This window comes from Xyrauchen texanus, chromosome 35 (genome assembly GCF_025860055.1).
Source record: "Xyrauchen texanus isolate HMW12.3.18 chromosome 35, RBS_HiC_50CHRs, whole genome shotgun sequence".
In the NCBI taxonomy this organism is placed as follows: domain Eukaryota; kingdom Metazoa; phylum Chordata; class Actinopteri; order Cypriniformes; family Catostomidae; genus Xyrauchen; species Xyrauchen texanus.
In genome coordinates, this window is record NC_068310.1 from 27,957,331 (window position 1) to 27,981,095 (window position 23,765).

The window sequence follows — 23,765 nt, forward strand, 5'->3', positions numbered from 1 at the left end:
CAACAAATATCAGCGTAGGGCAGTTTTGATCTGGCGCTGGGGCGGAGATGAAATGTTGAAAATATGGCGGCGGCCTTGGAGGAAGATGAAATTGACAATGATGATTATTATGCTCTTTTAAACGTCCGCAGGGAGGTATGGCATTTACTCATTTACTGAGAAGGTTCAAATGAGAGAACTGTAAGCAAATCGTTAAAACAGGCGCTGCAGATATCTTGCTTTAAACCCAGGAGACAACAGCATGTCTACAAGCTAGTACAACATGACCCTTTCTTATCATTGCTTTCTGGCAGAAATCTGACTGTATGTTTACTAATACATAAAAATAAAACGAGTGCCTTTTCTTTTAATATGAGCGAGAAGCATTGATTAGCCCATTGAGCAAATTATGTGTGTAATACTTCACACCTGTCGCACTCTTAAAGTGAAACTGCTGTTGAGGTGTTGACTTGGATCAAGAGAACTACTATGTAGTAGTATGAGCGTCAACATTTTAACATTTTGTGTAGGACATTTTTTGTTTTGAGACTTTGTGTAGCCTACATTGTAGTCCTTTCTGGGAAAGACTCGGCAGAAGATTTGCTAAGATATTGTTAATGTGTGCGCACAGAATTGTAAAGGGCCTGTTTTGCTACTGTTATCTGCCAAAAATTACAGTTACAAAAGTTCAGTTACAGATGCAACTGTAGTAATACTATATCCACAGTCAGCCATGCTTAATTCAATCCAAGAGTGAAAGTGTCCAATAACGGGGCGGTTATTGAGATTAAGACTATTCAGCAGGTCATGTGATCTCAACATGGCATCCCCCATGAGGGGACCCTCTCCATGTAGATTTAAACAGATTTTATAAGGATACTGATATGACTAGAGTTCTCATCTTATGTGAGTGCTTATGATTTTATACATATGTTTATAAATTACCATGTATTTATTTTGGAGTAAACCTTTTTTTAATGAGGAAACAATTACTTTGTGTACCTTTAATTTAACTTCTGTTAACTAAGTATGGTCACATCATAAGGGACCTCGACTTCATTCTTCCAGTCCTAACCTCTTGTGTCCTTAATAAGAGCTTGTATTTTATGATGAATTGTTTTTTTACTCAGGCCACACAAGAAGAGCTCAAGGCATCATATCGCCGTCTTTGCATGCTGTACCACCCAGACAAGCACAGAGACCCAGAGCTTAAGAAGCAGGCAGAGCAGCTTTTTAACTTGGTGCACCAAGCATATGAAGGTGTGATATTTTTTTGCACACATCATTTTAAAAGCCTCTGACAAACAAAGGAAGCTCTTGCAGAATGTTTGGTTGTTATTAGGCTACACCACTCTTTTTAATAATAATAACATATGTCTTAACAGAATAGCTTTTTGTTTTCTTTTTGATCAATATAAGTATTTCATACCTCATAAATGTTTAATGATTGTGAAATGCAATTTATTTTCTTGTGCAGTGCTAAGCGACCCGCAATCTAGAGCTATCTATGACATATATGGGAAGAGAGGGCTAGAGGTTGAAGGATGGGAGGTAAGTTGACTTGGAGGACTAAAAAATGCTTTATGTTTAGATATTAAAGTTCAGTAACATTTCAAGCAAATCATGAATAATCTTTTCCAAAGGGAAATTATTTACAAAAAAGCTATTCATCTTTTTTTGTGCTCACTACACCATTAAAAACTTCTAGGTGGTGGAGAGGAAAAGAACACCAGCGGAGATCCGTGAAGAGTATGAGCGACTTCAAAGGGAGAGAGAGGAGAGAAGACTACAACAAAGGACCAACCCTAAGGTTTGACCTAATGCCTTCAATCCATAGCCTCAGTCATTATGAAGCTTATGTCTCACCAAGCTCTGTCTCACTCAGGGGACAATAAGTGTGGGTGTTGATGCAACTAACCTCTTTGATTGCTATGAGGAAGATTACGAAGAGATCTCTGGCGGTGGCGGCTTACCACACATTGAGATCAACAGGATGCATATATCCCAATCCATTGAGGTACATTCCTTTTGGTTTCAATTTAAGCTTTCATAGAAAAAGCAATCTCTCATTAAGTTGTGATTAGTGGTCGACTGATACAGGTTTTTCGCTGGCTCATACTGATATCTAGAGAGTGGGTTGTACGATATATTGCCAATAATCTGATATTATTTAAATGATAGCAAATGGGATGAACACAAAATTGTGAAAATTAAAGGGATAGTTAACCCAAAAATTGTATATTCTAATAATTTTCTTGACATCCCTGGTTTGTATTAGGGATGCACCGATACCACATTTTCTCTTCCGATTCTGATATCTGAAATGTTAGTATCAGCTGATCCCGATCCGATACCAATGATGTTGTTTTTTTGCTTAATCAGTTTAGAATATCTTTACATTATTGTGTGGAACTAATTGGGGGTACTGTGTAATATGAAAATAAACACAAACCTCTAACTACACATTATTTCAATATAAATGTATAGCTTATTAAGAAAAACTTTATTGTTAACTAGTTTACTGGATAATGTAGCAGCAAAATTAACAGGAATTCCAGACTAAGTCTTCAGTAGAAAAGAAACCAGTTTTCTTTGCAAACATTTTTCAACTTGTATCTGGACTTTAAAGGATTCAGATCTCTTTTTTTGTTCAATTTAGTTGTAAGATATCAGTCCACTTTTCACATAGCTGTTTTTGGAACATTCAACTTAAATATTGTTATAATTTGTGAACAAATAATAATGATTATAACAAAAAATTATTATTATCATTGACTTATATATTTATATAGTCGTTGAATATTTAATACAACAGTAATGTATTCAATCATGCACCTTTAACTTTAAAACCTTCAGGCTTTTATTTTGACATTTTGAACTCTCCATGAAGTCCTGTAAGTGGTATGTAGGTGAGTTCACAGAAGTTTAATTGCTTATTCAAATTCTGGTAAAATGTTAGGTTCTAAATGCATATTATAAATGAATCGAACTATTGAGCATCTACATCTGAGATGCTGTTCTTGAGTAGCGATCAAATATTGCTAAAAATAGCTGCGAGTGCATCACCAGCTTGTGCGTGAGTTTATCAACAGAGCAGCGCCATTCACTGATGCTCCTGAGCAATGCATACTATATATTTTCATATTAAACACAGCCTTTTGTAATTCACAGAGCTATCGCACGTCTTCATGTGGCTTTGAATAAAATTGAACTGCTTTAATGGTGTTTTTATGGTTCTTTTATGTCATTTTTGGTGCTTGATGGTAACGAAAATGACTAACACACAGTATCTGATTTGGATCGCGTTTGGATTGTCAGACTGATACCCGATCCATCTAAAAAAATCAGAGCTGATACCGATCCAGGTATCGGATCGGTGCATCCCTAGTTTGTTTGACTGTCTGTCTTCTGCAGAACACAGTCAAAGATTTTTAGAAGAATATCTCAGCTTGACAGTTCCATTCAATGCGTGGACAGAACTTTGGAGGTCCAAAAATCACATAAAGGAAGCATAGATGTAATCCATACTACTCCAGTGGTTTATTCCATGTCTTCAGAAGCGATATGATAGATGTGGGTGAGAAACGGATCCACTTTCACATTCTTCTTTTGTTTTTGGTGATTCGACAACGACTTGCATATCGCCTCCTATTGGGCAGGGAGGAGAATTTATAGGAAAAAAAAAAAAAGGACTTAAATATTGTTCTGTTTCTCACCCACACTTATCATATTGCTTCAGAAGACATGGACTTGACTTAACTGGAGTCATATGGGGTACTTTTATTGCCTTTATGTGCTCTTTGGAGCATTGCATTGAATGGACCAACAGAGCTGAGATATTCTCATAAAAATCTTTGTTTGTGTTCTGCAGAAGAAAGTCACACATCTGGCATGGCAAGAGGGTGAGTAAATGAAGAAAGACTTTTCATTTTGGGGTGAACTTACCCTTTAAAGGAACATTATTTTACTAAAGAAAATGTAAAAAATGTACAATTGACAATGCTGTCGATAGATCTTGAAACTGATACTTCTGTCATTCAGCTAAGGAGGCTCGATTATTGGCTGACACTGATGACTGGCCACAAATTGGCTCATAGAAGGGTTTATCAGTAGTTTGCACATATAAATGTAAATATTTTATGGAAATATGCTTCTCAATTAAACAAGTACATGTATAGTACCCTCATGCATTTATAACTGGTACTCTCAAATGATGAAAGGTTAATGTACTTTCCGTTATTTGTGCTCGCATAGGCCCCTCTGACCACCTCAGACACAGCCATTCTCTCTGGATCCCTCTCCACGCACAATGGCAATGGAGGAGGAAACGTAAACTTGGCCCTGCGTCGGGTCACCTCAGCTAAGGGCTGGGGAGAGGTTAGAGCTTTTAGTAAATTCTTCACATACAAATTAAATGTACTGTTGATAAGATTGCTGCGCATGAAGCCAGACATGATTCATGTACGTTATAGGTTGAGTTTGGGGCAGGAGACACTCATGGCCCTCTGTTGGGGTTGAAGATTTTCCGTAATTTGACTTCACATTGGTGAGTCTTAATAGTATATAAAGACTTAATAGACTCTTAATAGAATTGGAATAATTTAACTCATTTAGAGAAGTTGAATAATTCATCTTTGCATTTATTGTTTATTTATTAATACATACTGATTTTGTAACAAAGACATGTGAGTTAAATTGTTGTAAATGTGTCTTAAACAGAAGATGCTTACTGAGTGTGGTTGCATTTTTCAGCTTTACGACAGCTCATTGTGGCATGCAGTTTTCATCTCGGGGTATACGGCCAAGTCTCACTACCATGCTTGCACGCCACCTCGACAAAAACACTATGGGTTATTTACAGTGGCGCTGGGGAGCTCAGTCTTCCATGAATACCAGCATTGTCAGGGACACCAAAAGCAGTCATTTCACCTTTGCTGTGCAGGTCAGTTGTTACACCACACAGGCCCTGTTTGCTGCTTTGTTTTTCCACCAATTATTTCTATTAGTGATTTTCTTTTTTTTTATCACAACAGTTGGGAATTCCACATACTTTCATCATGATGAGCTATCAGTACAAGTTCCAGGATGATGATCAGACCAAGATCAAGGGCTCAGTGAAGTATGCGTCTGTGGATGGTGCCATTGTCTCTGTGTTTTGCTTATTATTAGCATGCTGCATTTTCACTGGTTTTAGATGCTAGTGTATGTTCACATGGCATGCAGATTATTTGTTTCTAGTTGCTACACGTGAATTTCCCCACCAAAATGTTTTGCTGAATGCAGGCTTTCAGTTTAGCCGTTTACAGAAAATCTCTCATTCATTCATTCATTTATTAAAGGAATTGTTCACCCAAAACTGAAAATTCTGTCATCATTTACTTACCCTTTTGTCATTCTAAACCTGTGTGACTTTCTTCCATGTAACACAAAAGGAGATGTTGGGGACTGACAGCCTAAATCACTGTTCACTTCCATCGTATGGGAAAAAAGATGCAATGAAAGTGAATGGTGACTGAGGCTAACATTCTGCCTAACATGTCCTTTGATGTTCCACAAAGAAAGAAGTTCTTGGTCATAAATGATGACAGAATTTTCATTTATAGGTGAACTATCACATATGTCTGTTTCAGTGGTAAACATGTCTATGCTGTGTTGCAGGTCAGGGTTTTTCGGTACAGTAGTGGAATACGGTGCTGAGACAAAGATCAGTCGTCACAGTGTTCTAGGTGCTACTGTCAGTGTTGGAGTACCTCAGGGCGTCTCCCTCAAGATCAAGTAAAGCACTTTGGATAATTTTGAAGACTTTACCTGCTGTGTTCAATAGCTCTGAAATCAACATCTTTTGTCTCTTTAATCTCAGGTTGAACCGAGCCAGCCAGACATACTTTTTTCCTATTCACTTAACGGACCAGATTCTACCCAGTGCTGTATTTTATGCCACTGTTGGACCCCTTGTTTTCTACTTGGCCATCCAACGGCTTGTTATCATACCTTTTGTTCGTGCTCAGCAAGAACAGTAAATGATTTTCGTTGATTACATCTTCAGAGTCCCAGTCACATTCCCCACCTCTTTTATTCTGTATTCTTTTATGGGCCAAATAACTTTCTATCATTCTTCTCCAACCTTTATCCTGTCTAGAAAATAATAAAAGACTGAAATTCCTTTAAATGCCTGTGAAACTGCAAGTAAAAGAGCAAATGTTAAATCAACAGTGAACCTTTCCTCTTTCATTTAGGGACCTTGAGAAACAGCGGGAGAGCTCGGCATCAGACATTGCCAAGAAGAAACAAGAGGCAGAGGCATCTGTAAGTTCATAAGATCTAAATACACTGCAAATAATTAATAATGCATAGCCGTTTGCTGTGGTCATAACTTTCACTCCAGGCGTTTTGTGTTTGGAGAAACAATCAGTTAGCATCAGGCTGTCTTTCCTATCAGCATTGCACATCAGTCCCTGAGTCTGTGTGCATATATAAGCAGTCTTATTTGAAATTGTTTTCCTCTGTAGGTTCTGCTAATGCAAGAGTCTGTGCAGAGAATTATCGAAGCTGAGGAGTCCAAAATGGGTAGGATTGCATAACTCCCAATTACGATCAATAGCACCGGATGTGATCAAAATATGATTTTGAATTTGATTGCCAAGTGAGGATTGGTGACTCATTTTAATTTTATGTCAGGTCTGATTGTCCTCAACGCCTGGTATGGCAAGTTTGTAACGGACAACAGTCGTAAGCACGAAAGGGCAAGAGTCATTGATGTGACGGTGCCTCTTCAGTGTCTGGTGAAGGACTCTAAGCTCATTCTCACAGAAGCCTCTAAGGTAAAGCACAGTTAAATGACAAAGGATTTGTGATCGTTTGTGATCAAAAATACAAATATGGGAAGGGAGACGAGAGCTTTTGAAATGACGAAGGATTTCACTAGTTTTGTTCTAGTTGTAACTTTTGTGTCAAGTTGAAGGAATGCTATTCAACTAATTCTTAAAAATTGATATCTTGGAGTGGATGTTAAAGCACTGTTGTGGGTATTAATTATATGCTTTTGCTCCAATGTCCTTAGGCTGGTTTACCGGGCTTCTACGACCCCTGTGTAGGTGAGGAAAAGAGCCTGAAGTTGCTGTATCAGTTCAGAGGTGTAATGCACCAAGTTTTATGTGGTGACACAGAAGCACTCAGGATACCAAAACAATGTGAGTACACAGACCAATCAAACAATTCTGAAGTTGATCATTTACAGCATTGATTTTAATGCATGTTAACCTGACTTCATATTAGAATGACAAATGAGTTACTGTGTTACTAGCAGTAAGATCAATGTTATTCTTGATTGTAATTTAAAATCATATGTTTGTTTTTTGTTTCCTCCACCCATGTAGCTCACAGGATTGATAATGACAGTTAGGAACATATATTTCTTGAGCTGAAAGGGACCGCTTGGACTGGTATAGAGCGACGAGACACAGACATTTTGGAGTAGTGCCCTGGAAACACTCTGTGCACTTAAAAGTATTCATATACCTATTTATCCTTTATTGTGTGCCGTTTTAAATATTATTCTAAATGATGTCTGTTTGGAAATAAGAACATTTAATTGGAAAGTTTGATTTGCTGGATTTACACTAAAAAAAAACTAGATTAAAAGAAACAAAAACCTCTATTGTTAAAAGATAGACAATGATGTGTTCCTGTTTTGGTAGGCCTTATACACATTTTAAAGAGAAAACCCCAAAGATGGGTACACATCCTTGTCAACTGTACTGAGCATCTCTAGACTACAACAGTGCCTGTAATCAGCACTCACCAGAGAGAGCTATTTTACTCCCATTACATCAGAGAGAAACCATTGCTGCTTGATCCAACTCACTGAATCCCACAGGAGATGGTGTACCCCAGCTGTCAGCCTTATTTCTATGTCTGACTATTTTTGAACAACAGCATCCAAATAAATTATCTAACTAAAAGTGTTTATCACTTCTGAAAAAATTTCACAGATAAATATTTCCTCTTGATTTCAACCCATTCCCTTAAGCTTAAAAGGATAGTTCCCCCAAAAATGAAAATTATCTCATGATTTACTCACCCTCCTGGCATCCGAGAAGTGTATGACTTTCCTTCTTCTTTAGAACACAAATGAAGAATGATTCTGCTCTGTAGGTCCATACAATGTAGGTGAAAGAGTGCCAACATTTTTAAGCTCAAATCCACATCAAGGCATCATAAAAGTAATCCACATGATCTCAGTGGTTAAATCCATGTGTCCAGACAAGATATGATAGGTGTGGGTGAGAAACAGATCAATATTCAAGTCATTTCTGTATCATAAATTCTCCTCTCTGCCCAGTAGGGGGCGATATGCATAAAGAATGTGAATCACCAAAAACAGGAGAAGAAATTGAAGGAAAAAGGACTTAAATTTGTATCTGTTTTTCACTCACACCTATCATATCAATTCCGAAGATATGGACTTAACCACCATAGTCGTCTGGATAACTTTTTTGATGCCCTTATGTGGATTTTGATGCCCTCAAAATTTTGGCACCCATTTACCTGCATTTTATGGACCTACAGATATTCTAAAAATCTTAATTTGTGCTCAACAGATGAAAGAAAGTCATTGACATCTGTGATGGCATGGGGGTGAGTAAATAATGAGAGAATTTTCATTTTTGGGTGAACTATCCCTTTAAAACTTGAAAGCCCACCTCTTTTAATCCATATCATCCAGTAGAGTCATAAGAATTGAAAGGGCCAGTGCAGATATGTTCTAGTACTATCTGTCGACTGGTTTAGTAAATGGATTAGAGTGTGAACTGTGTATTAACTCTCATGTAGAGCTTGTCTCCCACTTTGTATTCAAAAAATACAGTAGATGAATAGTAGTAGATGAAGGGATAATAGTGGGATATCGTCCTTTTTTACTTTTAGGCCCATTCTCCCATAATATTTGCATTTTAGTGCCATACTTCATACAAGGAATATCTGTACCTTCATTATATTCTTTTGGTTAATTTAAACTTCTTGATGCATTTTTGGTATTTTGGGAGTCTTAATGAAAGAAAATTAATTGTGGTAATATTAAACTTGTGATCTCTTATTTGAAGGACTGGCTTTACAGCATCTCTTTGTTTAAAGAGACCGTTTCATTTCTGGGTTACTATAATTTATATGAAATGTGTCGATCCGGCACACTTGCCATTTGAATGGTGATGTTAAAAGGACAATCTATAATTGTTAGGTGAAGTAATGGAAAGTTGAAAGGTGTATGTTGTTATATTTTGACTAATGGCCTAGCACTTGCAGCAAGTATATGCTCATTTTAAAATAAAACCTCAAGGTACAATGGAAATGTAATATGTGTTTCAATAGTGTACATTACTATAACAGTAATATACAGTTGAAGTCAGAATTTTAAATACACCTTAGCCAAATACATTTTAACTTTAATCGTAGAAAACATTCCCTGTCTTAGGTCAGTTAGGATCACTCATTTAGTTTAAGAATGTGAAATGTCAGAATAATAGTAGAGAAAATTATTTATTTCAGCTTTTATTTCTTTCATCACATTCCTAGTGGGTCAGAAGTTTACATACACTTTGTTAGTATTTGGTAGCATTGCCTTTCATTTTTTTTAAACTTGGGTCAAGTGTTTTGGGTAGTCTTCCACAAGCCTCTGACAATAAGTTGCTGGAATTTTGTCCCATTCCTCCAGACAGAACTGTTGTAACTTGAGTCAGGTTTGTAGGCCTCCTTGCTCGCACATGCTTTTTCAGGTCTGACCACACATTTTCTATCAGATTGAGGTCAGGGCTTTGTGATGGCCACTCCAATACCTTGACTTTGTTGTCCTTAACCATTTTGGTGGTATGCTTGGGGTCATTGTCATTTGGAAGGCCCATTTGCAACCAAGCTTTAACTTCCTGGCTGATGTCTTGAGATGTTGCTTCAATATATCCACATAATATTCCTTCCTCGTGATGCCATCTATTTTGTGAAGTGCACCAGTCCCTCCTGCAGCAAAGCATCCCCACAACATGATACTACCACCCCCATGCTTCACAGTTGGGAGTGTTCTTCTAAAATCTTAATTACAATTTTTTTTAAAAAGAAAGTCAAATACACCTAGAATGACATGAGGGTTAGTATATGATTTTCATTATTGGGTGAACTATCACTTAAGGTACCTTTGCATCCTGAGGTGGGATTATAAAGAAGGTTGGCACAGCGTTCTATAGCAGGTTCTTGTGGTTTAAATAAAATACCATTAAATTATCATGACAATGAACCGACTATTTGTTGCCTACCTGTGGAACGTGATCTCTGGGTTTTTGTTTTTGTACCTTTCGTCATCTTTGCCCCGAACAAAGATGGCGACGATCAAGCCCCGCAGTGTCTCAAAATGATTTAAAAAAAAAAATAACATGAACACGGTCTTTGCTGTATACTTTCTTAATCATATATTCATTTTTAATTATTAAAAACAAAAAAATAACTAATCACTGTCTATAAACTTCCCCTTATTCATAAGAACAGTCATGTGGAATGCAATCTTTATTTCCTGTTTTGTTTTCTAGTCAGGTTCTATTTATACATTTCAAAATAAAAGCCATCTGGTTGTAAATGAATGTGCATGTTATAACATTTAAATTAACGAAGTGTCTGTGGTTTAAAACTCCGACCGTTATTAAATATACGGTAATTACATATTCCTTTGCATTAAGGAATATTGTATTGATGTTTGTGCAGTGTTTCTATGTTTACGCTTTATAAATAGAAAGCTCATTAGTAGTAGTAATAGTTTGTTGGATGCAATAAACACCCGCTCTGGACAACTGGAGAAATTTACAGCGCACAATTATTCATTCTTGTATGTTTCTGTTATTTGCTGGCTCGTTTGATCTCGACGCACATCACAATGGGCGTGTCCTCACCGCCCGTAAGATGCGTCTGATGAGCCGTGACTACAGGAGCGAGTGAAGAGGGGATGGGGAGAATTGTTTTTGTGTTGCATTCCTGCAGTGTGTTTGACCTTTGACCTCGTTGTTGTGTTCTCGTCGTGCATTCCAAAGTGAGGATTTCCTGCAGTATGCCAAAGGCGTTAGTAGTCGCTGCCGGGGCTCGCCTGTTCTGCCCCCTGTCTGTGTTTACCACTATTTAACCAGCAAGACGTTACAAATAACTACCTGGATTGTGAGCACAACGCCTCTGCTGCAACAACCGATCACGTTTCTTGACAAACCGTTTTACTGAAGCGCTCGCTAGAATTAACGGAATAAATACGAACATACATTTTCCCGCCCGAGGAAAGGAAAGGAACCAGAGACCTTTTGGTATTTCAGCTAGCCTAGCACGCTTGCGAGCTTTTGCTGTATATCACGCACACGTTCCATATCCGCCGAATTGAGCAGAGGCTGCTGCAGAGAACCCGCACCCACGAGACAACACTGAGGACATGAAGGACAAACAGAAGAGAAAGAAGGAGCGCACGTGGGCTGAGGCAGCTCGCATGGTAATTTGTTAATAATTTGAACCATATTGTAGCGGATTCATCAATTTGCGGGTGGTTTATGGGAGCCTCGAACAAAGCTCTCTCGAGCTGTTTTCGGGTTGAACTCACGCGCCGCCGCTGTTTGTGTAGCCGAGGAAGTGTGTTTTCACTTTGCGTGGACATGGCTTTTAATCCACGGTGCCAAGTGGAATGCCTCCCGTGTAGACAACACAATAATTGCATTTGTAGCGGCTGTGTTCTCATTGAGTGATAGATCCCCGTTTGATGGTAGCCTAGCGTATTAGCTGCACTGCCAGTTTGACCCTTTGTTTGCTGTGCTGCTGCTGCTTGCTAGCTGAGGGTAGTGCTGTAAAAATACTCTATTATTTTACACAAGTGCTGGATCTGTATCCTCCATCCCCAAGCCTAGGTTTAAGGTGTGCATTTAATATTAAATGCGCGTTTGTGTTTGTTGTTTTAAGCTTTGGCTTTGAGAGTGGTAGGCCGGGTATTTCCATACAGTTCGTTATCCTTTTAAAATAAGCCTTCGATTATAAATAACATTTTAATTTGATGAATGGACATTTCATGCTCAATATCTATATCAAAACATACGCACAATTGCGAAACGATTTATGTTTTCAATGTAATGTGTGAAGACAAAATAACTGTGCCATCTGCTAGCAGGGGTTCACTTTTATTCTAAGCAATGGTACGTGTACAGTGTTTTATATTATTTATCTACAGTGCTTATACAGGTGAAACTCGAAAAATTAGAATATCGTGCAAAAGTTCATTAATTTCAGTAATTCAACTTAAAAGGTGAAACTAATATATTATATAGACTCATTACAAGCAAAGTAAGATATTTCAAGCCTTTATTTGATATAATTTTGATGATTATGGCTTACAGCTTATGAAAACCCCAAATTCAGAATCTCAGAAAATTAGAATATTACATGAAATCAATTAAAAAAAGGATTTTAAATACAGAAATGTCGGCCCTCTGAAAAGTATAATCATGCATATGTACTCAGTACTTGGTTTGGGCCCCTTTTGCATTATTTACTGCCTCAATGCGGCGTGGCATGGATGCTATCAGCCTGTGGCACTGCTGAGGTGTTATGGAAGACCAAGATGCTTCAATAGCGGCCTTCAGCTCTTCTGCATTGTTTGGTCTCATGTCTCTCATCTTTCTCTTAGCAATGCCCCATAGATTCTCTATGGGGTTCAGGTCAGGCGAGTTTGCTGGCCAATCAAGCACAGTAATACCATGGTCATTGAACCAGGTTTTGGTACTTTTGGCAGTGTGGGCAGGTGCCAAGTCCTGCTGGAAAATGAAGTCAGCATCTCCATAAAGCTTGTCTGCTGAAGGAAGCATGAAGTGCTCTAAAATGTCCCGGTAGACGGCTGCGTTGACTCTGGACTTAATAAAGCACAGTGGACCAACACCAGCCGATGACATGGCTCCCCAAACCAACACAGACTGTGGAAACTTCACACTGGACTTCAAGCATCTTGGATTGTGTGCCTCTCCATTCTGTCCTCCAGACTCTGGGACCTTGGTTTCCAAATGAGATGCAAAATTTGCTCTCATCAGAAAAGAGGACTTTGGACCACTGAGCAACAGACCAGTTCTTTTTTCTTTAGCCCAGGTAAGACATTTGACATTTGAAGCCCATGTCCAGGACCCGTCTGTGTGTGGTGGCTCTTGATGCAGTAACTCCAGCCTCAGTCCACTCCTTGTGAAGCTCCCCACACATTTGAATGGCCTTTTCCTGACAATCCTCTCCAGACTACGGTCATCCCTGCTGCTTGTGCACCTTTTTCTTCCACACTTTTCACTTCCACTTAACTTTCTATTAATGTGCTTTGATACAGCACTTTGAGAACATCCAACTTCTTTTGCAATTACCTTTTGAGGCTTTCCCTCCTTGTGGAGGGTGTCAATGATGGTTTTCTGCACAACTGTCAGGTCAGCAGTCTTCCCCATGACTGTGAATTCAACTGAACCAGACTGAGAGACCATTTAAAGGCTCAGGAACCCTTTGCAGGTGTTTAGCTGATTAGAGTGTGACACTTTGAGCCTACAACACTGAACCTTTTCACAGTATTCTAATTTTCTGAGATTCTGAATTTGGGGTTTTCATAAGCTGTAAGCCATAATCATCAAAATTATATCAAATAAAGGCTTGAAATATCTTACTTTGCTTGTAATGAGTCTATATAATATATTAGTTTCACCTTTTAAGTTGAATTACTGAAATTAATGAACTTTTGCACGATATTCAAATTTTTCGAGTTTCACCTGTAAGTGTTATGCATCCATACTTTACATCCTGCGTTTAACACTGCTGGAAAGATGCTTAGCTTAAATGATCTGCATTGTAGTGATTAAGTTATTACTTGGCATCCCATGGAATAGATGCTTCAGACACTGTTGTTTTGCACTAAAAATATCTTGCAGCCAGTATTGACGTCTTGGCCTGATCAAGTTTATATGTTTGGCCTGTATGAACCTATCTTATCTAAAAAGCCTTATTACAGCTGACTTTTCCCTGATAGCACACTTGCATCACCCAGACGTCTATTTGATGTTTACATCTCTTTTTTTTTTTTCAAGACTTTTCTCTCAGATGTCAAAAAGACACCCAGCAGATGTGTTTGATATGTTAATGATTTGGTATGGTTGTAAATCGGATGTTTTGCAAGTGTTGATTTTAAATGTGATGCTTTCCAGGTGAAAAGATCTAAAATGGACATCTCAGAGATGTATGTGTGCTAAGTTAGTAGAAACGGGCCTATATGTTGTGTGACAGTACTGTGTAAATGCCCTTATCAGATCTTATTTCAGATATAAGTGTTGCAGATGCATTAAGTCTTTGCAGTTGAATTTATGAAGCCTTTGTCTGGGTTTTTGATTTGAATTGTGGTTGGTTATAGTCATGATCGCTTTCAGCTTTCTCTGTTTATTTTAATTCACACAATGACCATTGCTGGAATTTTGCTCATGATATGTTCAAGATTAGGAAAAAGAGAGGTCAACTGAAGCTACATACAGTGTTATCTACTTGAAAGTAAATCTTGAAACTTGACGGTTGCGGTTTTGGGTGGGGATCATTTGTGCTAGACAACTCTCATGAATGGCAAACAATTCTGTAGTGTTTGTGTATTTTCTTACCAGCCACTTTATTAGGTACACTTGTACATCTACTTCTTCATTATTATCTAATCAGCCAATTGTGTGGCAGCAGTGTAATATTTAAAGTCATGCAGATATGGGTCAGGAGCTTCAGTTAATGTTCACATCAATCATCAAAATTAGGAAAAATACGATCTCGGTGATTTAGACTGCAGCATGATTGTTGGTGCCACACTGGCTGGTTTGAGTATTTCTGTAACCGCTGATCTCCTGGGATTTTCACACGCCAAGAATGGTGCGAAAAACTAAAAATAATCAAAGCGCTGCAACGGAGAATGACCAGACTGGTTCGAGCTGACAAAGTCTATGGTTACTCCGATAAACCATCTGTAAAATTGTAGAGCAGAATAGCATCTCAGAATGGACATCGTGTTGAACCTTGAGGCAGATGGGCTACAACAGCAGAAGACAATGTTGGGTTCCACTTCTGTCAGCCAAGAACAGAAAACTGAGGCAGCATTGGGCCTACCATTTGTGTACCTCAGTAGAAATCCAGATTTGTCAGACCAGGCAATGTTTTTCCAGTTCTCTACTATCCAGTTTTGGTGAGCCTGTGCCCTCTCTAGTCTCAGTTTTCTGTTCTTAGCTGACCGTAATGGTACCTTGAGGGGTCTTCTGCTGCTGAAGTTCATCTGCCTCTTTTCTGCGTTGCATTTTTGTAACGTGTACGAGTTACTGTCACCATGCTGTTAGCTTAGACCAGTCTGGCCATTCTCATCTGAACTCTGTCAGCCGTTTTTACCCACAGAACTGCTACTGGCTGGATGTTTTTTCCTTCCGTTCTCTTTACACTCGAGTGGTTCTCAACCCTATTCCTAGATGCCCCCCCCAACAGTGCACTTTTTATATCTCCCTTTTTTTGACACAATTCAGGTCTTTGAGTCTCCACTAACGAGCAGATGAGTTGAATCAGGTGTGTTTTTTTAGGGCGATATCCAAAATGTGTAATGATGGGAGGCCTCCAGGAACAGGGTTAACCCTCTGGGGTTTTGGGCCCTGGAGAAGTTTTGACATGCCTTGACATTTGTGCTTTTTTCAGTTGCTTAAAAACATATTAATGGCTAAAGTCTGATAATCCTGTATTAGGGTTGGGCGATGTCCCCTAAATTGGCAGTTGACGATGTTGACAGTAAAACATCGCGATGGACGATGATATCGTCGGTGGGGTGGGGGATTATATAATTTCATATAATTTTCCAAAATTATATGAAAAATAATAATTTCGTTATTTTACTAACCCAACTAATGACTCGTCGGCGCTTTATCAGTAGGTTGCACGACACGTGAAGCATTTTTTTTTTTTTTTAGCTTTCACTTAAGAAGAGTTGTGCACTTTTTATTTTAATATCTCTTTACATAAATACTATTTTCCACTTAAAAACTATAATTTCGTTATTTTACTCACTGATGAGCAAAAGGTCGAGGCAGAAATGACCATGTACCTGCAGGAAATGGCCATTGATGGGGAAGAGGACCCGCTGACTTGGTGGAAAACGAACGACAAAAGGTTTCCGTTCATGGCAAGATTAGCACGGAAATATCTGTGCATATGTGCTACCAGTACTCCATCAGAGCTGGTCTTCAGCACAGCCGGTAGTGTAGTTCCTCCAATCCACAGCTTATTAAAACCAGATAAAGTGAATATGTTGGTATTTCTGGCCAGATACATCGAAATTTAAACATGGTCTATGGTGAAAGATATTAGACTTCTTTACGCATTTTTCGCCATCCGCTATGGAGCTATTCGATTTTGCATATTATTTTTTAAACGCTCATTTGTGTAGTTCATATGACCACTTTACAATATTTCAATAACATAATTTATTTTGTAGCCTGTGCTGAAGTTAATTGTGCTGCTAATTATAAGTGAAATGTTAATGCCGAGTTTCGGTCTGAGTGTTGTTAATAAATGTGTGTTATTCATATTCACCTTGTTTCTTTCATTTGATTTGACATTATGGATTTATGGCCAAGGAAATTTTTCTTTAAAAGTATTAACCAGACAAAAGTTATTTGACGTTTGCTGGTCTGGGTTTATCTTAAACTGCCGCTTCAGTGTATACAAGAGCTATGTGACAATGAGCAAGATTTTCTGAGACACTACAACTACTAATAATTAATTAATAAAGGCTATTTTCTTGTAGCCTACATCATAAAAATATTTTAATCTAAATGTACAGTGTAAGACATGTAAAAAAAAAAGACAAGAAGCTAACAATGTCAAGATCAATATTTGTGTAGCCTGCCTGACACGGTATTTTCACAGACTAACACGTCACGTCTCTGGCATATACTACAGTGTTTAAAATAGCATATATGCATTAGTTATATTCTCAAATTAATTTACAGAGCAATCCCTGCAAAGTTTTTAGGTTAACTATAGAAGAGACTAGGATTAGTGAGTCACACTAGCAAGACTCGCAAAAGGGGGCGTTGCATCACGATGGTGGCTCTACATCATGATGTTGGTCAGCCATCACGATGGACGATAATATCATCCATCGGCACAACCCTACCCTGTATTCATCACAAACTGGGCTACAATGTGAGCAGCATGCATGTACAGGTTTGTAATTTTGAGAAAATAATGTTTAAGCATGGTTTTTGAAAAAAACTAAAATTCTAAGTCACTGACATAAGGTCATATAACAGATACTAAACATTTGTCCACAAGACTTTTGAGAACTGGATCTTGTAGCCTAGAATTTTTGCTACAAAATGATGTGAAAATCATCCTGATCACTCATTCATATAAAACAATATAGTAATTTTAACTTTTGTAAAACAATTTTAGTGTTGATAGGTAATATGCGAGGAGGCGTGAACTATCATGAATATTTATGTGATTCACACCTGAGGACACAAAGACCCCTCCCCTGGGCCTATCACTGAGGAATGTGACAGAAAGAGAATGAATGTGAGGAGACTTAATGATCAAAATCAAGTATTAAGTTAAAGAAGTAATCTGACTACACATTTTCTTTACATAAAGACTTTACTTAATTTTAGACCTACACTACCGTTAAAAGAAGTCTCTTTTGCTCACTAAGACTGCATTTATTTGATACAAAATACAGTAAAAACATTGTGTGAACTCTTTACAATTTAAAAAGTTTTTTACAGTTTTCTATTTGAATATATTGTGAAATGCAATTTGTGATCAAAGCTGAATTTTCATCATTACTGCAGTTTTCAATGTCACATGATCCTTCAGAAATCATTATAATAAGATGATTTTATAATATGGGCATATTTAAAGTGTATTTTACTAATTTAACCTGGACATATATTTGCAAGCACAATATTTGTTGATGATAACGAGGCAGCATAGACATGTTAAAATATAATCTAAACATTCATATTATTTTTATATCATATTACATATCATATTTATATCATACAGCATACAATGTAAATAACAACTTTTACATGTAAATAAAACTTGCCTATTAGGACATATTTCAAATGTCAATACTTTGAATCCTGTCTGGAAACAGTCCCACCAGTAAAATATGTACGTTTATATAAAATAGCGTGTCAGCTAATGAAAACTAATTGACTTGTTTGAAATTGTATCCTCGGCTGGATCAAATCTCTCTTCAAAATACAAACGTTCATCTGAGTCCCGCTCTTCTTCTGAGGAAAATGTTAACTCATCCTTACATGCAGGAGCTTACAAGCATGCAGAAAAGTTGTGTTGTGTTGACATTAAATCTCGCAGTCGGGGGCATGTACATTTGCATTGATCGTCTCAGGACGTTAGCGTATGAATGGCGCGCTCTGCTGGTGGGTGGGATCACATTACAGATAATGAAGCTGAGCCAGGAAAACCGTACAGCGCTTTGTTTCATACAGATTACATTGCAGGAGAATATTTGTTTTAAATTTGAATTGTTTTATTTAAAAGTAGACATTTTATGCTTTCTTTAGGCATATGTTTCGTGTTTGTGTGAGAAGAATTTGCGCAGTTTAAGTTCATTTTTGACGTGTTTCTGAAATGTGCTCGTGAACACAAGACTGCTGAATGCTCACCCTTTTTTATTTTTTTTTATTTTACAAAAGCACACGATTTTGTTGTTATTGTGAGTGTTCACAAATAAAAGTAGACCCTTTATAGTCTTTAATGACATTTTGGGTATTCACAAAATATCCAGCAGGACGCGCCGGCGCATCCGTCGACTCCAGAGGGTTAAGAACCACTGCTCTAGAGACTGTTGTGTGTGAAAATCCCAGGAGATCAACAGTTACAGAAATACTCAAACCAGCCCGTCTGGCACTAAAAAACATGCCACGGTCTAAATCACTGAGATCACATTTTCCCCATTCTGATTGTTGATGTGAACATTAACTGAAGCTCCTGACCCATATCTGAATGGTTTTATACTTTACTGTCACATGATTGGCTGATTAGATAATTGCAAGAATAAGTAGTAGATGTACAGGTTTCCACTGTATGTTACGGTTCAACTCGACTCTACTTTTCTGAGCTTCCTTTTCCACTGCTGTTTATTGCCAGGCTGGTTGTCATAGTTGCGCTGCCTTTACTGCCATGACATCATCTTGGCAGCGAGAAGCGACGTGGCCGGTGTTGGCGTCAGAGGAAAGTTTAAGTGCGGACAACATTATGTAATGAGCTTTGACGCGGTTCGGCGGCAACCTATTGGAGTATAGAAGGGCTCTGCTCTAGCAAGTCTAGAGAACATAACAGTGGAACTTTGGTTCCCACCTAACATTAGTTCCGACGACAAAATGGAGGAGATACTGATTATTGCTGTGGCGGGTTTTCCTGTAATATATGATGCATGTTTGATATATTTATGCTTACAGGGATATAAATAAAATAAAAAGAACAATGCGTGGACAAAGGTGTCTGGAATTGTTGGTGTTTCAGTTGAGTTGATGAAGTGGATATTATGGTTTATATAGTATTCTATAATAATATATTAAAAGATTTCATGAGGATATATGCTACTTGTGATATGTTGGCAAAAAGATACCGGTCGACATATCTGGATGTTTTGCAGCCCCTTTAAATATAGTTCACAAAACCAAGCCTTCTGAACGAATGTTGCCTCCTACGTCAGAGCGTCCACGAATATTCAATCTCATTGTTGGCAGGGTAGCCAGAGTGAATTTTGATGCTCTCACCGCCTCTGGTCTCAATGCATGGTTAACCCACCATCCTCTATCATGGACTCCAGTAGTCACTTAATTTTTATTTTTTTTAATAACTTTTCCTTACACTGTTGGTAGGTCCGGTAGTAGCCGTGTGCAGCCAACAGCTGAGACACTTCCTGAAATACTTTTTTGTTTCGTTCGTCTCTAATGAGAGGAACGTCTGCACCTCATTTATTGACCACAGCGTGGTTTTGCGCACAGCCATTTCTTTTTACAATTCGGAAGACATGTGAACAAATGATACTGCTATCGCTGTAGCTAACTTTTAAGACTAGCGGGTCCCTTGTCAAAAATACAGTGACGCTGGTAGTGATGATTCTCTCTGACAAATCAGTGATCTGCATGGTTTTGAAGTCACATTTAGTATGGGCTCGCTTGGAACCTCGACCGATGTGGTAAAAAGTACCAGGTACTATCCACAGTGTAAAACCCCCAAAAAGCGAGCAGAATCCAGTCGAGTTGTACCGTGTAGAGGAAAAGCCCCATTAGACTTGCCACGATATCATAATTTTCATACCGGTGCCATGTTCACATTCAAACCGACTGCCACATTTCCGCTGGTTGGACACTAAGTGGTACAATGAGTTTTTTTTTTTTTTTTGTGCAGTAGCCTACTTGATAGCACAAGGCAGCTTGATTTCAAGTTTTTTTTTTTAAACTATAATTCAAATGAAACTGAAAAAAATTAAGTGCAATTAAATGTGTGTCGTGATTTGGTAGGGTAATCAAATCAAATCACTTTATTGTCACACTACCATGTACACAAGTGCAACAGTAGGTGAAATTCTTGTGTGCAGTTCCGAGCAACATAGCAGTCATGACAGTGACGAGACATATACCAATTACAATAAACAACATACTTACACAACACAATTTACAAATCAAATGTACACATACTTACACAACACAATAATTATATACAATGTACAGTAAACAATACACACAATATACAATATACAATAAGTGGGAGTATAAGAAATATATATATATATATATGAGGTAGTATATTGAGGAGAATATGTTGACAGTCCAGTGTGAAATTATAGATGAATAAAGTGCAGTGCTAATTATTGATCGTGATAGATCAAGTGTTCAACAGTCTGACTGCTTGGGGAAAGAAGCTGTCATGTTGTCGGCTGGTGCGGGTACTGATGCTGCGATACCGCCTGCCTGATGGTAGCAGTGAGAACAGCCCATGACTCGGGTGGCTGGAGTCTCTGATGATCCTCCAAGCTTTTGTCACACACCGCCTAGTGTATATGTCCTGGAGGGAGGGAAGCTCACCTCCGATGATGTTTCTGGCAGTTCGCACCACCCTTTGCAGGGCTTTGCCGTTGTGGGCAGTGCTATTTCCGTACCAGGCAGTGATGCAGCCAGTCAGGATGCTCTCTACAGTGCTGGTGTAGAACCGTGTGAGGATGTGTTGGTTCATTCCAAACTTCCTTAGCCGTCTCAGGAAGAAGAGGCGCTGGTGAGCCGCCTTCACAACGGCCTCAGTGTGGACGGACCATGTGAGTTCTTCAGTGATGTGGACACCGAGGAACTTGAAACTGCTGACTCGCTCTACCGGTACTCCATTGATGGTGATGGGGCTGTGTTCTCCGTCTTTCCTCCTGAAATCCACCACAAGCTCCTTGGTTTTACTGACGTTGAGTCAGAGTGTGCTCCTCCTCTCTGTAGGCTCTTTCATCATTGTCAGTGATCAGACCTACCACCGTCATATCGTCAGCAAACTTAATGATGGCATTGGAGCTATGTGTTGCCACACAGTCATGTGTGTACAGTGAATACAGGAGTGGGCTGAGAACACAGCCCTGTGGGGCTCCAGTGTTGAGGGTCAGTGATGAGGTGTTGTTGCCCATTCTAACCACCTGACGTCTGCCTGACAGGAAATCCAGGATCCAGCTGCACAGCGAGCCGTTTAAGCCCAGAGCCCGGAGTTTCATATCAAGCTTGGAGGGCACTATGGTGTTGAATGCTGAGCTGTAGTCTACAAACAGCATTCTCACATGTGTGTTCCTTTTTTCCAGATGGGAGAGAGCAGTGTGAAGTGTAGATGCAATGGCATCATCAGTGGAGCGGTTGTTGCGGTAGGCAAACTGCAATGGGTCCAAAGAGGGGGGCAGAACAGAGCAGATGTAATCTCTGATTAACCTCTCAAAGCATTTGCTGATGATGGGGGTCAGAGCAACAGGACGCCAGTCATTTAAGCAAGTGATTGTGGCTTGCTTCGGTACAGGCACAATGGTTGATGTTTTGAAGCATGTGGGGACTACAGACAGGGAGAGGGACAGATTGAAAATGTCTGTAAAAACACCAGCCAGTTGATTCGCACGACGCTCTGATGACGCTGCCCGAATGCCGTCTGGACCCGCGGCTTTACGGATGTTCACCCGTCAGAAGGATCGGGTTACATCCACAACAGAGACGGAGAGTGAACCAACCTCTGTAGCGTCAGCCGCGAATGCTCTCTCCACGAGGGCGGTGGTGTTGTCCTCGAAACGAGTATAAAATGTATTAAGTTCGTCCGGGAGAGATGCAGCGGTGTTCACAGCGGAGTCTTTATTCCGTTTGTAGTCCATGATGGTATTAATTCCCTGCCACATACTTCTAGAGTCAGTGGTGTTGAACTGACCTTCAAGTTTGTGCCTGTACTGGCGTTTGGCTGCACTGATGGTGTTACGGAGGGCATAACTGGCTTGTTTACGCCGCTCCGTGTTAGAAGAATTAAAAGCGAAGGACCGCGCATTGAGTGCCACGCCATGGTTTCTGGTTGGGGTATATCCGTATTGTTTTGGTCGGAACAACATCCTCTACGCACTTCCTGATGAAACACGCTACGCTGTCAGCGTAAACCTCGATGTCGTCATCAGAGGCGGACCGGAACATCTCCCAGTCCGCGTGATCAAAACAGTCTTGTAGCACAGAGTCTGATTGGTCCGACCAGCACTGGATCGTTCTGAGGGTGGGTGCTTCCCGTTTCAGCTTCTGCTTGTAAGCGGGCAAAAGCAGAACGGAAGAATGGTCCGATTTGCCAAATGGGGGTCGGGGGAGGGATTTGTAGCCATTCTGGAAAGGAGAGTAACAATGATCTAAAACCCGATCCCCTCGTGTGTTAAACTTTGTGTTGGTGGTATTTTGGAGCGATTGTTTTGAAGTTGGCTTTGTTAAAGTCCCCGGTAACAATGAACGCAGCCTCGGGGTGCGCGGTTTCCTGCTCACTTATACTCCCATACAGTTCCCTGAGTGCCCGGTCTGTGTCGGCTTGTGGGGGGATGTACACAGCTGTGATGATGACCGCTGTGAATTCCCTCGGTAGCCAGAGTGGTCGACACAGAAGCATGAGATATTCCAGATCAGGAGAGCAGAAAGACTTGATGAAATGTATGTTCCTCTGATCACACCATGATTTGTTGATCATAAAACATACACCACCACCTCTGCTTTTACCGGAGAGGTCTATCACTCTGTCCGCTCGGTGCAAGGAGTAGCCCGTGATTTCGATGGCCGAGTCTGGAATCTCCGCAGCCAGCCAGGTTTCTGTAAGGCAGATAACACAGCAATCTCTCGTCTCTCGTTGGAAAGAGATCCGCGCTCTCAGCTCGCAGAGCTTGTTGTCCAGAGATTAAACATTTGCCAGTAGTATACTGGGTAGCGGGGGTCGATTTGCACGACGTCTTACTCTGATGAGAACGGCGGCTCGTTTTCCTCTTTTCCTTCTGCGTTTCCGCGGCCAGGCAGCCCAGACAAAGGGCTCCGCCGGCGTGTTTGTAAACAGCGGGTCGGCATTAAGGAATTTGAAGTCCGGTTTTCGATGTGAAATTGTAGAACCAATGTCCAAAAGCGTTTGGCTGTCGTAAAAAATAAGGCAGACAACATCCAAGACAAAAAAAACAAAGAACTGTAAACAAAACAAACAAT

The 23,765-nt window shown here is 39.5% G+C and overlaps 2 protein-coding genes across 3 annotated transcripts in view; both read left to right on the forward strand.

The window, feature by feature from the left end:
• LOC127628422 (dnaJ homolog subfamily C member 11-like) lies at nt 1-9,327 on the forward strand. Its single transcript, XM_052105157.1, has 16 exons — nt 1-135; nt 1,110-1,239; nt 1,457-1,530; nt 1,688-1,789; nt 1,865-1,996; nt 4,234-4,356; nt 4,452-4,525; nt 4,732-4,921; nt 5,013-5,098; nt 5,638-5,754; nt 5,840-5,995; nt 6,216-6,285; nt 6,489-6,546; nt 6,658-6,800; nt 7,040-7,169; nt 7,356-9,327. Exons 1-16 carry the CDS (start codon nt 64-66, stop codon nt 7,379-7,381), a joined length of 1,683 nt encoding a protein of 560 aa, XP_051961117.1. The 5' UTR covers nt 1-63; the 3' UTR covers nt 7,382-9,327.
• Nucleotides 9,328-10,933: 1,606 nt separating this feature from the next.
• The window catches only part of LOC127628424 (polycomb group protein ASXL1-like), a 43,615-nt gene continuing 30,783 nt past the window's right edge, over nt 10,934-23,765 (forward strand). The window contains exon 1 of one of the 2 annotated variants that reach the window (XM_052105161.1): nt 10,934-11,485. In XM_052105161.1, the coding sequence (XP_051961121.1) occupies nt 11,429-11,485 (57 nt within the window). In that variant the 5' untranslated portion in view covers nt 10,934-11,428. The remainder of the gene's footprint in view (nt 11,486-23,765) is intronic. The other variant, XM_052105162.1, reaches the window with a different exon arrangement.